General features: G+C 48.3%; 1 protein-coding gene and 1 long non-coding RNA gene across 9 annotated transcripts in view; one reads left to right on the top strand and one right to left on the bottom strand.

Annotated features, from left to right (window-relative positions):
• Positions 1–8,387, top strand: part of LOC308577059 — a 79,687-nt gene extending 71,300 nt beyond the window's left edge. For both annotated transcript variants that reach the window (XR_014003398.1, XR_014003399.1), the window contains exon 2: positions 8,351–8,387. This is a non-coding gene — a long non-coding RNA (uncharacterized lncRNA). The remainder of the gene's footprint in view (positions 1–8,350) is intronic.
• Positions 1,354–14,434, bottom strand: part of NFIX (nuclear factor I X) — a 252,987-nt gene continuing 239,906 nt past the window's right edge. For all 7 annotated transcript variants that reach the window (XM_081176619.1, XM_081176621.1, XM_081176618.1 and 4 more), the window contains one exon: positions 1,354–10,929. In XM_081176619.1, the coding sequence (XP_081032745.1) occupies positions 10,915–10,929 (15 nt within the window). In that variant the 3' untranslated portion in view covers positions 1,354–10,914. The remainder of the gene's footprint in view (positions 10,930–14,434) is intronic.

Raw genomic sequence — 14,434 nt, 5'->3', positions numbered from 1 at the left:
TGCCACTGCAGCAACGGTGGTAGCGGTGGGTAATGTGTTCCTTGGAGGCCAGATCTGCTGCCCCTGTGGATCCTGCCACCCGAGGCGGTTGCCTCACCTTGCTTCATGGGTGGGCCAGCCCTGTTGAAGACTCTTCCACAACCAGCGAGCAGTGAAGTAGAAATGGTTAAAAAGCAAAAGCAAAAAAACAGTGTTTTTACTAGCCTTCTTCAGAAACATTTTTATAAAGCTTAGGATGAAACAAGGAGCAAGTCCTGTGCAATGAGACCGGCTGATTTTACCGCCAGTCCTCCTGCATCAAGCTAATGGGCGAAATCCATTTTAAGCTGAATTTTTCAAACATGCAACTTAATCCATTTAACCCACCAGTGCTCTATTTGCTACATTTATATCCTGCCAAGGAACCCAAGACAGCCCATGCGTTGGCCTCACCCATTCTGCCCACATCACAACCCTGTGAAATAGGGTTAGGGTCTGTGTGACTTCACCTGTTGACTTCAGAATTTATTAGTTCATTACCAGGAAGCTACGACAGCCCTGGTGCAGGAACTATGTTTTCTGCGGTATGAACAACTTCTTTTAGCTATGAATGGTACTTTACACTTTTCCTTCACAAGTTCATGAGCTCTGTTTATTTCTTTATTTGGCATGTGTGGGCAAAGCATCCTTATCAACATTGTCCAGGTATGCTTAGCCTGGAGAAGAGAAGACCAAGAGGTGATATGATAGCCATCTTGAAATATCTGAAGAGCTGTTGCATGCATGATGGAGCCAGGGGAGTGTTGGTTTGCTAGCAGTGCTTGCTGTGTTTTGGGAAGACCTGGTGCTTTATCAGACATCAACACCCACCAGCAGCTCTCACACTCCATCACTTTAGGGATGAGCATACCTTGCACATGTACTTCCTGAAGTTAATGGAGCTGGTCAGAGTTGCTGAGTTGAGCCTCAGTAGAAGACAACTACAGTGGTACCTCTAGTTGTGGACACGATCCGTTCCAGGGTGCCATTTGCACCCCGAAAAGTCCGCAACTAAAGCGGCGCTTCTGCGCAAACGCGGAGAGCAATAGAGCACTTCTGCGCAAGCACGAAGAACGCTTCTGCACCTGCACTAAGTGCTCAGAACGCTTCTGCGCACACGGTGAAACCCGGAAGGTTTGCAAGCTGAAAAGACGCAACATGAACCTAACACAACGCGAGGTATGACTGTACCATCTCCCTGTGAACATGTCTGTGTGGTGTGTTGGGGCCTCCGATCAGTCGCCCCTGCAGCCCCAAACTCATGCAACAAATACATTCCGGGGAGTATTAGGGCTCCGTGGCCATTCATCCATCAAGGAAGCCAAAGAGAGACAATTACAGTCAATAACATTCTTTAATTCAATCAGTTAAAGAAGGTGCTGCATCTATAAACTTTTATTATGGAAAAAATTTGTAATTAACACATGCGTATTACACCCCGCTCGGAGAGTGGCACTTGGGGAGGGAGGGGAAGTGCCGAGGGCTGACTGGGACAGGGGAAGGGGCTGGAGAAGCTGGCCCACCACATCGCAGCAGCTGGTTCCCTTCTTTGGGGGCAAGGATGAGGGTCGAGCTACATGAAATGAAGGCTGGTTTAGCAGAGGGAGCCATTTTGTAGGCCTCAGCTTCCCTCCTGTGTGTGAAAAGTGCAGGCGGGGAGGGGGGAGAGTGGAGAAAGCAGGTGGGGATGATAAGCAATGGTGGGAGGGGCTCCCATGAGCCCCACCTGGAGGCGGTTTGATTGCAATCTCTGTAAACATCTTTTTGTTCACATTTCTGAAGCTGGATGCATAAAAGTTTGATCGACTTCTCTTCCTGTCTCGGTTTGTTCGCTGGTGGCAGCAAAGGCATCAGTTTAAGGCACTTCCCTTAATTCGGCTGCAGGGTTATGAGTTCTTTTTGTTTTCAAAAACCAAACCAGTAGCAATGAACAGCTTCGTAAAGGAGCGGGAGGGCGCTGAAAGGGTGGGGGATGGAGCTGGGAGACGGCTGCTCTGGAGCATCAGGCTGGCATCGGTGGAAACGGGCACACACCTTTGGGGCCTGAGCTGGGTAAGACTGCAGGTGGCACACCTGAGACTGGCACCCCTCTGGCAAAAACCTCACAATCGCCAAAAAAAAAGAGAGCCTTGCTCTCCCTGAATTGGAATGGGCAGGTACTGTCCTAACATCTACAGGGGGTCTCGGCCCAAATGGAGGGTGCCTCAGTGGGTGGCAGGGGGAAGAGTTCTTCCCGAAAACAGCTCCTGGGTGCCAAGGTATGTCCCACGAAAGGATTCAAGGCTGGAGGCTGCGGAATGGAGTCGTTGGGGAAGATCTGCCTCTGCACAAGGAAGCAACAGTAATGGAAGACGTTACTAAGCACTCCCCATGGCGATGGGGAAGAAGCATCTCCATCGGTTGGCTGCGCTTCATCAAGAGCACCCAGGAAACGGGAGCTGGTTTTTGTTTCTGCAACCATTCGGGCCTCTCCCTTGTCCTATGCAAACATATGCTGGCTCCCCTTTGGCTTTCTCACTGGGTCACTCCCAACCTTTTATCAGCAAAGCTGGAGTGAAGCTGGAGTCAAGGGCGTCTTACCCATAGAGGCTAGTGGCACAGGGCGCCAAGCTCTGGAGGGCGCCAGGAAAGAGGCAGAAACTGGACAAAGCGCCTCCTGGCATCAGCTTGCTGCCCTCGCCTGCCTCTGCCATGCTGTGCCGCACCCGGAGCCTCCGTCTGCTGTGGCCACCGCAGCACGAAGCGTCCAGCTGAGCCGAGAGGCGCTGCATCCAGTCTCTGCTTCTTCTCCGTCCTCCAGCCGCTGCCTGCCTCCTCCAGCCCCGTCCTCCCTAAAAAACTCTGGGAAACAGGGGGCTTTGCACCACGGCGCCGGATATGCTTAAGATGGCCCTGGCTGGAGTGACCCGTGAAACCACCAGTGTCTTTCGACAGACGACCACCATGTTAGCTCAGCCTAGGAAGATGCTGTGGAAAAGCTGTGGGCCTGTGGAAACCCAACAGGGGGCTGAGCCGCTTCTGAGAACTGGACCTCTGGACCTCATGACTTCAGGGCTGGACTCCCAAGTCAAAAGCTGACCCCGGGCTGTGAAGCTCTGGGCCTAACTAGAATTGACCGCAGCGGAGCCATCTTTTCCATGTGGGTCTGCCCCGATAAAGGGAGTTTCAGAGCAAAAGGGGTTCTGAGCCCCCTTCCCCCCATGGCTTGCCTTCCTCTCCTGCCTGCGCCCACAAGCGTTTCTCCCTCTCCAGCTACAAGGGAGCCCGGAGGGGAGAGAAGTGCTTTGGGGAGGGGAAGGGTTGTGGGAGGTGAGCGGTGCTGCCTCCAGCTGCCGGATCCACAGCAGCTGCCCTCCCTCCACATGTCAGCAGGTGTCGTGCCAGGAGGCATCACTCCGAGATGCCCAATCCTAAAGGATACGTGAGGAGGAACTGAAGTATTGTCTTTGCCGCTGAAAAAATGACCTCTTAATTAGGCACTTTACAATTTGACCAAAGGGATGGCGGGCGGGCGGGCGGGTGTATGGAGGGAATGGGTCTATTCTTGATGTTTCTGAGCAGCTCCTCCAGAAAGGAATGGGAATGGGGAAAGAAGGGACACAGACCCCCCCCCACCCCCGAAAAAAACCACCCACCAACACAGACAGACACACATCGTCGTGGAGCCCTCGGCACTCCCCTCCACTGGGCTTCCCATCTCTGCTCTGAGGAAGGAATTGGTGGGACAAGGAAAGAGGGAAGCCAATGATTTTTTTTTCTTTTTTGAAGTATATGTAGTTTTTTTCCTCTTTTTTAAACATATTTTGAATTTTTTTTTCTTTTTTCCCCTCTTTTTTTTTAAATTCACATAACACAATAAGCCATTCCAATGGAGAAAGCCGAAGAAAGCTCAGGCAAAAATGATAAAACAGTTTGGATTTTTTCTTTTTTTTTTCTTTTCTTTTTTTTGTCGTGAAGCAATATTGACAGTTATAACATATGGCTACCTGCATTCTGCTAGACACGGAAGAAACTTCAGAAAGAACAAAAACAGACGAAGAACTACCTTTTATTTTCAAGTGCGGGGGGTGGGTGGGAGGGAAGGAGGGGGTTCGGAAGAACAGACTCAAAGACACGAAGGGGGCATAGGGGAGGCGCAGGGGAGGCAAGGGGGTACGGTCGGGGATGGGGGGGCGGATGAGGAGAAAAAGCACACCAAATTCCATTAGTACTATATATATACTGTACTGTACTCATATATATACTGCGTTTCTTAACCAAGGAAGAAACTTGTTCAAAGGGGCAGGGGTGGGTTGCAGTCAGGGAAGCTGCAGTTTCATGGATCTCAAGGTTTTACTGCCGAGCGAGAGAAGTGGGTTTGGGGGTTCGCGGTGGGTGGGGAGGGGGTTGCATGCGGAAGGTGGGGGGTCAGCAAAAAAGGGAGAGAAAGGGGGGCTGCGGAAGGGATCTGGCCAGGAAGGACAGGAACGCTCCACGGTTATTCCTAAAGCGAGAGACAGAAGGTGAGAGATCCGAATAAAGTGAGGGCCTGAGGATCCTTTTCGGAGCACAGGTTGACTGTTCTTGGCCACGTGGGTTAAGTTCAAGCCAAGGGACACCCTCCCTCCCCCTCCCACCTCAGATAAGGTGCCCAAGGGAGGGCAAGGAGGGTCTCAGTAGGTTTGTCGGACGAAGCCCTGGTAGGGCAGTCCAGTCCAAACTGAAATCATCTTGGGATTTGTGAACCTAACACCCCTCAGGGCTCCCAAAGGAGCCACCAGCAGCCGCTGGGAGCATCAAGGGCCCCGACTAAGCATCACCGAGAGGGGCTGAGGGCCCCATGCAAGATGGCAGAGAGGGCCCCCTGCGCAGAAAGGCTGCCGAGAGAAATCCACGCAGCCTTCAGCGCTGCTGCTTGGGTAACACGCATCCTTCCCTCTCTCCTGGGTGGTGCTGGCCCTCTCTTATGCATGGGGCAGCAGAAGCCGGCCAAAGAGAACGAGGCACCACTGCGTTTAGCCATGGCCACAATTCCCTCTTGCTGGTCGAGGCTTGGCTGTTTATTGCTTTCCCCTGTATTGAGCACATGGGTCAAAGGGGGGAAGGGGCGGGATTTCCAGTAACCCACCCACCCACCCCAGCAGAGCATGCGGTCCATCTGTTCCAGCGGAAGATGGGTTTACAAAAGGCACTATGTCAGCTGGCCAGTTAAGCGGGGTGGGAGTAAGGCAATACCATCCATCTTGGTCCTTCCCTGAAGCGAGACGTTTCTCCAAGTCAACCTTCCATGCTTTGAGAGGCTGTGGGGCAAGGGGGTTGGGGTTGGGGGGGTATGCACTGCTGCTTTGCCCCCTGCCCCACCCACTGCCCCGAGAGCCAGCAAGGGAAGGGAGGGAGCTGAGAGGAACCACGGTGGGGAGGCTGTGAGAAAGAGGGCAAGCGAGGGCTGAAAAGAAGCAACTTGGGGGAGGATGGAAGGAGTTCAATGGACGGGATGCTGGTGAGATCACAAGGCGGCTCCTCTTCCCAAAGAGGAGCCCCTGAAAGATGAGAGAGGGAGAGGGGAGGAGAGCGCACGCTGCAGATTTGGCTCACTAGGGGAGAAGAAAGCAAAGGCATTCCCAAAGTCAATTGGTTTTGCTTAGCTCTATGTGGGGGTTAGAGAGAAACAAGCCAGGAGAACCAAAATAGAAGGGGGTGCAGTGGCAAGTGATGCGAGGGGGAGAGGGGAGAAAGGGGTGAAAGGAGGCAGAGAACCACGGCCTGTGCAGGAACCTTTGCCGTGGCAATCTCACCATCACCCATCTCACTCGGCAACCTGGGAAGATCCATGAGAAGCTGCCAGAGACTTGCTGGTGCGTTTGACTGCAAGGCCCGCTGCCCCTTTCAGCTAAACATAAAGAAGGGATAATGCATGTTTCCTAAAATGTGCTTTATGATAACAATTAATTGGTTCATAAACTATGTATAATAGAGATTTTAATGTATTTTATATTGTAAGAAGCACCAGGTTTTGTATTTTTAATCTTTTTTCTTCTTTTATGATTTTTAGGGTTTTTTGTTGTCCTTTTCTTTAATTTTAATTTTGCAGTTTTCTTCTATGTTTTTAACCTGATACAGTGTTCTGTTTTGTTTACAATTTTATTTTTGCGTGTGAAAAACTTTTGCCTTCAGCCCTCCCATAAAACGACAAAACTAATGAGGAAAAGGAAAAAACAAAACCAAACCCCGATCATTATCAATTTTTTTTAAAAAAAGGATTTAAAAAACAAACAAGAAAAAGGAAAAGTAAACAAATGAAAAAATAAACAGAAAAAGTTTTTTCCCCATACTTACAAAGGTTGGGTTTTTCTTTTGTCCCTATTTATTTAGAGTCCCTGGGAACAGAGGACTTTGCAACAAAAATAGATTTTTTCTCTTCTTCTTAACAATCTTTAACATACAAAGATATTAAAACTATGCACTCCATTGCACTTGGCTCAATGCAAACAAAACTGGTTCTTTTAAAACCCCTAATATATATTTTGCTTTTTTAAAAATCCCCTCCCCATTTTTAAACACACATTCCTGTGTATCTTTCTTTCTCCTGCCCATACCTTCCAGCCACCATAATTTAAAGTCCTGTGTGCCACCCCTTCCAGCTTCCTCCTCAGTGTTTACATTCGCCCTTTTAAAGGACCCAAACCAGGTAGAGTTTAACATGTAAGCGGATGACATTGTCACTCTGTCCACCCACATGCTGCTGTCACCCAACGGTCGCACTCTAGGAGATGCCAAGAGTGAAGCACTGCGAGGACTCAGAGCCTCCTTTTCAGAATGAGATACAGTAAACCTCTACTTGTTCCCACCTCCAGTTTTTAAGTGCTGATTATTTGTGGTCGCTTGCCTTTGGACTCCTGCAAATCTCTGGCCCTGCCACTTCTTTAGACCATCCAAACAGATAGCCCCCCTCCCCATGGTTTCTCAAGTAAGGAACCTATTCCTAGCAATCCTGGGCATTATATTTAGAAGCTTGCCGAAATCAGATCTGAATTACTTGATTGAATGGTTTTCTTTTAAATAACTGAATACATTGACTGAATGAATTCAGCAACTGAAAAGATGCTGTAGCAGCACCAACTATGGTGGCCGTTGGTATTTATTTCCTGGTTTGGGCCACCCCCACCCCCTTTTTGCGCACTGCTCTGCATTCAGAAATGGTCACTAGGAGCTTGGATGCACTTTTTAAGAATTGGGGAGGGGCACTGTCTTTCTCAATTGGGGAAATGCTCCAAATGATTCTTATGTCAAAATAAAATGAAATATGCACAGCACTCCAGATGCTGTAGTAGGTGCCTTTTTGCCCTGGACTGCAATGCTTGAGTTATCTTCAACTTCATCTCACTTCAAAGTCTCATGATTTAGATCACAATGGGACCATGTCCCATGCAACCAGGGGGAAGAAGGGCGATTGGTACTTTGCAGGAGAAAGGATGCTGAGGAGGGGAGATGTCTGTTTTCTTAAGACCACCAAGGTGGGAATGGTTTCCATTCTGACATTTGCAGAACTTCTCCATGGCTTTGTGCTCTTAAGGACACAGACACGGACCTTGGGCTTAAAACCCGGGAGCCTTCCAACCTCACCACGAAGAACGAGGCTGCGTCCCAATTCCAGTTACTGCTTCTGCCCACGTCACAGATGTAAGCTCAACCCTCAGTGCTTGCCTAAATTACTTTATGGATATTTGGCTAGAGACTACTGGTCATTTGTTCTCATAGATCTGAGAGCAGTCTGAAAGAGGAATAACCTATTTGTGTTGTATACACTTATCCCAATGTTGCCTCTGGTAAACAGCTTTTCGGATTGTTTCAAAACCCTGAAATATCTACTTCCTGAGAGGCGACGCGAAATGCATGTGTGTACAACATGCAAAGTGACCCCTCTTTCAACACAGTCTCTTCAAGATCATTGTCTTTCTACATCCCCAGCTGCTTAGTCTCTGAAAGGTTGTATTTCACCTCTGAGTTGCATTTTACTGAAGGTATTGGGTGAGGGCCCTGGTATGGGGGAAGCAGCAAAGCGCCACTCCTAGACTCCATGCAATCCAGGTCTGCAGTCTGACTGGGCAAGAGCAGACCTGACTCGTGCCAAAGATGGAAGCCTCAGGCAGGCGGCTCCACATGCAGCAGCCAATTATGTCAGCCAACTGAAACGTGTACATGTATTTTCGGCAGGCTACTTGCTCCCTCACCACATTCCTCATGGAGAAGAACTCCCTGCCTTCATGCGGCAGCTGTCCTGCAGCTGTGCAGGGTCAGGCTTCATGACTCCTCCATGAAAGCAGGCCTCTGATAAGGGTGGCCACTGTTAAAGGTGTGTGTGTGTGTGTGTGTGTGTGTGTGTGTGTGTGTGTGTTCCTCTGACATCTGGGAACCGGTGGGTGTGAATGGGGATAAGCAGGGAAGCCAACTGCTGGTGGAGGGGAGGGGCAGATCTGCAGCCCTCAAAATTCCCTTCCTTGACCCTGTTTCTCCATTTGGAACTGGAAAATCATTGCACTTAGACAGGGATGCAGATACCTGGTCCCGCCAGCAGCTCCTGACTATGTCTGCTCCAGAACTTGCTGATGCGTCAGCTGGGGATCACTGTGGCAGAGAGGAGAGGGGCTTCAGGAGGTTCTCCAGATCAACTTGTTTTCTTGCACGGTCATTTGGGGGCAACTCCAGGCACTGCAAGCCAGAAACCCAAACGCAATTGCCCTGGGCAGATGGCATGGGAGCCCATTCCCTGCAGCACTCTCCAGATCCACTCCAAATCAGACAATCCCTAACCCTTACCCGACGCCCTTGCCTATCCTAAGTATACCATGTGGAGTTGCCCTGTAACAACCAGTGACCCCTCATGCAGAGATGGACACATTTAACAGGGAAGATGGGATGGGGAGGGGGTGAACCCCAAAGAATTTGGCAAAGCTCCTGCCCCCAAAGCTTAGCATGGGGGTAAATAAGGAGAAAGAGAGGGGCCTCTTCCACAGACCTTTGGAAAATAAATAATGAAGATCTCATTGGTGCAAAACAGAGGGGGGCGCTTGCTCTCCTCACTTATTATTATTAATTATTATTATTCTTTTGTAGTCTGAGAAAGGGAAGAGGAAAGTGTGCGGAGCTGTGTGGTCGATTCTGGTGCGTATGTGTGCATGCGTAGTGTACAGCCGGCAATGTCAAACCTTCACATCTACCAGTCAGGCAGCTTCCACTACCTCTAACTCTATACAATTAATTTTGTTGCGCTGAAGTTTTTCTGAGAGTGTTCATATGTTCTAAGCTCAAAGGGTTTGTCTTTTTGTTTGTCTCAACGACGACCACAAAACCCTAGCATTTAATTTCTTTGCTGTTGTCACCTGTATGTAGAGGAAGCCAAAGGAAATGCTACAACTAAAGGAGGAAAAGAACAAAGTGGAGAAAAGGGATCAGGAAGAGCATCAAACCATAGTAACAACAGACACCCAAAACCTCAAAAGGAAAATACTGGAACTCAGAGGAAAGGGACACAGCCCAACCTGTCCAGAACAGGCTACAAGCTCTGCAGAAACGTGCCTGACTGAGCCAGCTGCCTTTGCTCCAGGGATTTGTCTGGGGTACAACTTGAATGTGGCCTCTTTGCTCTCTTGTCAATGGATTCTTTTTACAATGTTTTTAGTAAGCATCCAATGGGTCTCCAAGTGTCATTTGCCCTATGGCAGTGGTAGCAGATGCTCTCTTTGCTAAGAGAAATACTTAGAAACACTTTCCAGCCCAATCCGTCTTGGACTGGTGAACCCAAGAGTGCCTGCCTTTCTTGTATGTGAAGGGATCCCAGTTCATGGAGAATATGACTGGGAGCGCCTTCTACATAAGCCCTAACGTGTTATTATATATACATATATCTGAGATGCAGGAAAGGTTCATCAATGGCAAAGGACACCAGGAGTCACCAGACACCAGGATGTTTCAGGTGTGTGTGGTTTTGTCTCAGAGAGACAGGGAGAGGGCACTAGGGAGAGCCTCCCCTCTTGCTCAGGAATGGAATATTGTCTCGGCATCTGGCAGTCAGGAGCGTTTCTGTTTTTGCTTTTTTAAGTAATGAGGATGCTATGTTAAATTTCATTAACAAGGGAATTTACTGCAAGGGGGAATTTATGTTTGGTAGGAGATGTTTGTGCTGTGAATGCCAACCAAGCATTATGACCCTAGTACTGCTCTAATCATAGCCAGTTCCAATTGTGAACCAGTGCACCACACTGGACACGCTTTTAAAAACATATTTAGGAGGATATTCGAATTTAGGACAAACTTCATTTTCCTGCAGCCCCTGTACCACCTTGCGAAGTTTCAAAAAGCAAATTGAGTGACCTAGAAACACAACTCTCCTCAAGTCGCAAATGGGCTCATAGGAATTAGGCTGGTAGGCAGTTGAGACATTAAGAAAGTGCCTCCTCTTTCATTTTGCAACAAACATAACCCCTAGCAAAACTTGGTGCAAATTTTGGGGGTTTGAGGCTGGTTAATGTGAATGCTATTCCTTCCCCATGATGAATAAGAGAAACCCCTTTCTTTTTTTAACCATTGCTTGAATAGCCTGTCCAGAACTATCATATCATTGAAACAGGATTACGTGACTTCTGTAGGTGTTGATGGGATTCCTTGCAGAAGACAAGCCTCTTCTACGCAAATGCAAAAATCTGCTTTGGATCGGGGAGGTCCAACGTAATTCTTTTAAGCTTCTCATCTGTAGTGTTACCCAACGTCTCTTACTTTTCCTTGAAGAGGAGCAGCTCAGTGAAGATATGGGTTAAGGACTGAAGATTCTGATTCTCAGGACGTGAGCGAAAACTTATTATTATCATCATCATCATCATCACCATCATCATTATTATTTTTCTTCGCTTGAAGATCCCGTCAGAGGAACCAAGACTGGAGCAGAAGAAAACACAAAAAGGGAGAATTAAAACAGAGCGTTGCAAACTTTCTTTTTCCTTTGTTTGGCAGGCTAACATTGATACCCATCAAACGAAACCCACAGTGCTAACCCAGTCACTGAGTTTGGTGCCTTTGCTTTCTTCTGGCAAGCTCCAGTCATCTAGTCCCATTTTTTGTTCCTGACTTGTTCCTCGCTAGTGTTCCAACCCATGATTTCCCCTCACATTGCTCTGAAATACAGGTGCCCCTTCATCCCCCTTTGCTGAAAGACTCCCTTGCTAAGGCCACTCATGGCTACGTTTGTGTACAAGTGTACATTTGACAAGGAGAAGCGACTAATATTGGCTCTCCGGTGAAGGTAACTATATGGATGACACATGCATTTCCGGGCTTTTGTCACAATTGCACTGTGCATTTGTTGGCATATGCTTAAACGTGTTAGGTTTGGAACAAAGCCACTTGCCAAAAATGGCGATCGCACATCGAGTTTCCTCCCTCCTCTTTCCATCCAGTTTAGGAAAACTTGCCCATATCCTAAGGTTGTTATCGGCAGTGTGTTTCCTTGCCCCAGTACTACATCACCAATGTTAATGACATGGGTGGGGAAGCACACAGTGTCGGTGTCAAGAAGGCTCGGGGGGCAAGCTTAACTCTGTGTGCCAGAGGGGAAAGGGGCAAACTCGACACCAGGCTACCATTTTTTATGTTCACCAAAACATCTAACGTTGTCCCTCAGTATACACTTTTGAACACACTCCTTTCTCCAGGGAGCTCAGGGTGGCACATGTGATTGTCCCCTCCCAGGTTATCTTCACAACAATCCTACAAGGCAAGTCAAGCTGAAGGAGTGTGCGACTGGCCTAGGACATCAGAGCTCAGTGGGGATTTGAACCCAGGTCTCCCTGGTCAATGTCTGACAGCATATCTGCTAGACTACACAGGGTTTGGGCTTCTTGCCACTGTTTGCATTTGTGCTGAAACCAGACAAGGATTATTTTCTTTAGTATCTAATATGACACCTGATGTAACTTCTCCCTCTCTTTCTGTTTATCTTGCCTTTCTTGCTGCTACTCCCAAGGTGCTGCCTACTTTCGTGGAAAACGTGCAGCTCAACGCAATTTCACAGCCCTGCCTGAAGCTGTTCCTTTATCAGCAAGAAATTGTGAGCCAGAATTCAGTGAAATAGCTTTTGCTACTCCTGCTGTTTGCAAAGACAAAAAGCTTAGCATTGGCCACCAATGCCATGGGATGTTTCCAAGTGCTGCACTAAGAGCGTTTTCTGGCTGTAGCGTTTTATACAGCGCTGTTTTGAACCTTCCCTTGAGAGAAGGTGAGTTCCAGTCCTTTACCCAACCTCACGCACCCTACTCCCACCTGCTAACTTTCTCCTGACAAATGCTGCCCCTGCCCTTTGCTCTTACTCAAGGATAGGGAATGTAGTGGCCCTTGGTATGTGTTGTTGGACTCCAGCTCCCATCAGCCCCAGCCAGTGTGACTGATGGTCAAGGATGATAGCAGCTGTGGTCCAGCTACACCTGAAGGGACACAGTTTCCCTGCTGCTGATAACTGCTGCCCACAGCAACAGCCTCTGCGATGGATGGGAAGGTGAGGAGGTTCAGGTGGGAAGTTCTTATTTCAACTTCACCCTCCTGTAAATCCCAAAGCCACACATGCTTTCTTCTTCTGGTTGCTAAAGAAGAATTTGATGCGTGTTCTATATTATTATTATTATTATTATTATTATTATTATTATTATTATTATTTGTAGTTTAGCAGTGGGTGGAACCTCCATGCCTGGCTCCTGATCTATCTGCCACAGACTGATCAGTGCCTGGAAGTTCACAGTTCCCTCCAAGCTGAAAGGTGAGGGGCAGAGATGCAAGCTCTGCATGAAGGCACAATCTGCTCCCTGACAGTGCCAAGTAGGGTGGGGGAAGGTGACACACTGTAGATAGAATTGCCATCTGCGGCACCAAGAGAATACTGAAAGCGCTGTGGAGGAAGGGAGAGGAGGAAAGGAAGGCAGCTCCAAATAACTGGATTCTCTGGAGGAAAACGCAAGCTTTGCGAATGGCCACCAGGAGGGGCTCTGCTACCGCTATTGGGAAGCCCAGGGAGTTCTCCCTTTTTCTAGCCCCCAGCTTCTCTCTGCCTCTCTTGGGCCACTGCCAAACGCTTTCCCTGCCTATTCTGGAACTGTGGAGCATGCCTACTTCATTGGGCAAAGCTCACCTTTATGCATCTGTTCTTAAAACCGCTTGGAAAAGGAGGCCTCGCTCCGTTTATGAGAATGTGTAGGACAGAAAGAGCAAACTTCCATTTCCTGCAGTTTTCATAGCACTAGCAGAAGCAGGAACTCAGCCTCCTCCCAACTTTCCCAGCCAGTGGTCCGCCTCCCCCTATTGCTGCAAGAGCCAAGCAGGAGTTCTACCTTCCTGCAGCACTGCTTTGTCTCCACTCTCCAGACTTCGCTCCATTTCTGAAATTGAGGTCCTTGGTCAAGGTGTTTCACCATGTTATTGGGATTTCAATATACCCTACCCGGATCATTTTGGGATAGAGAGGAAAATATGTCTGCTTAACAGAAGGATAACGGAAGCTTAGGACATATGATGAAATGTCACATATAATTGTGACATGCAGCAAAGCAAAATTGCCAAGCTCCAAAACGCAGCACTATGTCAACCCACCAACCCCCACTGCCCATTGGGTACCAAACTTGGGTTTCCTGACTTCCCAAGTTTATTTATTTCTATAGGTCACTTCCTGCTCTTTTCCAAGATGCTTTTTAATATTTTTTGTTCTCTCCAGCTCTTTTTGCTTCACACATCCTCTCTCCGTTTGGCCAGTCCATGTTCCTTTCATAAAATAAGATGCCAGCTCTTACACCCAAGTGAATTCATGCCAGCCAACTGCATCGCTGGCCATTACTCATTGTCACAGATTCCAGCCAATCAGGTGCAGATGCACCCCCAGTCTAAATACTCCAACTGGGTGAGGCGTGCTATGATGCTAAATCTTCTAAGCCAATCATAAGGGACTAGGCAAATTACAGCATCAGAAGCAAAACCTGACATCCTCTGGTGGTGGTGGAGAACCAATACAAATTAGAGATTTGGAAACAATCAATCAAACAAAAACAACAGCACATCATTTTGCCCGCTCCTGCTTTGTGACTGGCTAGATTTAAAAATGATGTGCCTAAAAGGCCAATCAGAATGCTGTGCCTCAGTAACAAGCCAGTCAGGAGTTGTCACTCCACCATGACAACGTCCACTTGGCAGTGAGGGATGGATCTGTCTCCATATGTCCCTTCATGTCATAGCATCTCTGCTTTCAGATGCCTTGAGCAAGCCCTCCGTAGTCACATGACTGCTCTCTCGAAACTCCATTTCTGACGGCGTATTTGAGCTGCACCTGTCCATTCTGCAGCAGCATCTGACTACACCAGCAACAGTGCAAATCTGCAGACCTTAGGGGAGCGCTTATGTGCCACTC

This window comes from Podarcis bocagei (genome assembly GCF_964188305.1).
Source record: "Podarcis bocagei genome assembly, chromosome: 17".
NCBI lineage: Eukaryota > Metazoa > Chordata > Lepidosauria > Squamata > Lacertidae > Podarcis > Podarcis bocagei.
This window is presented reverse-complemented; position numbering and strand designations above follow the sequence as displayed.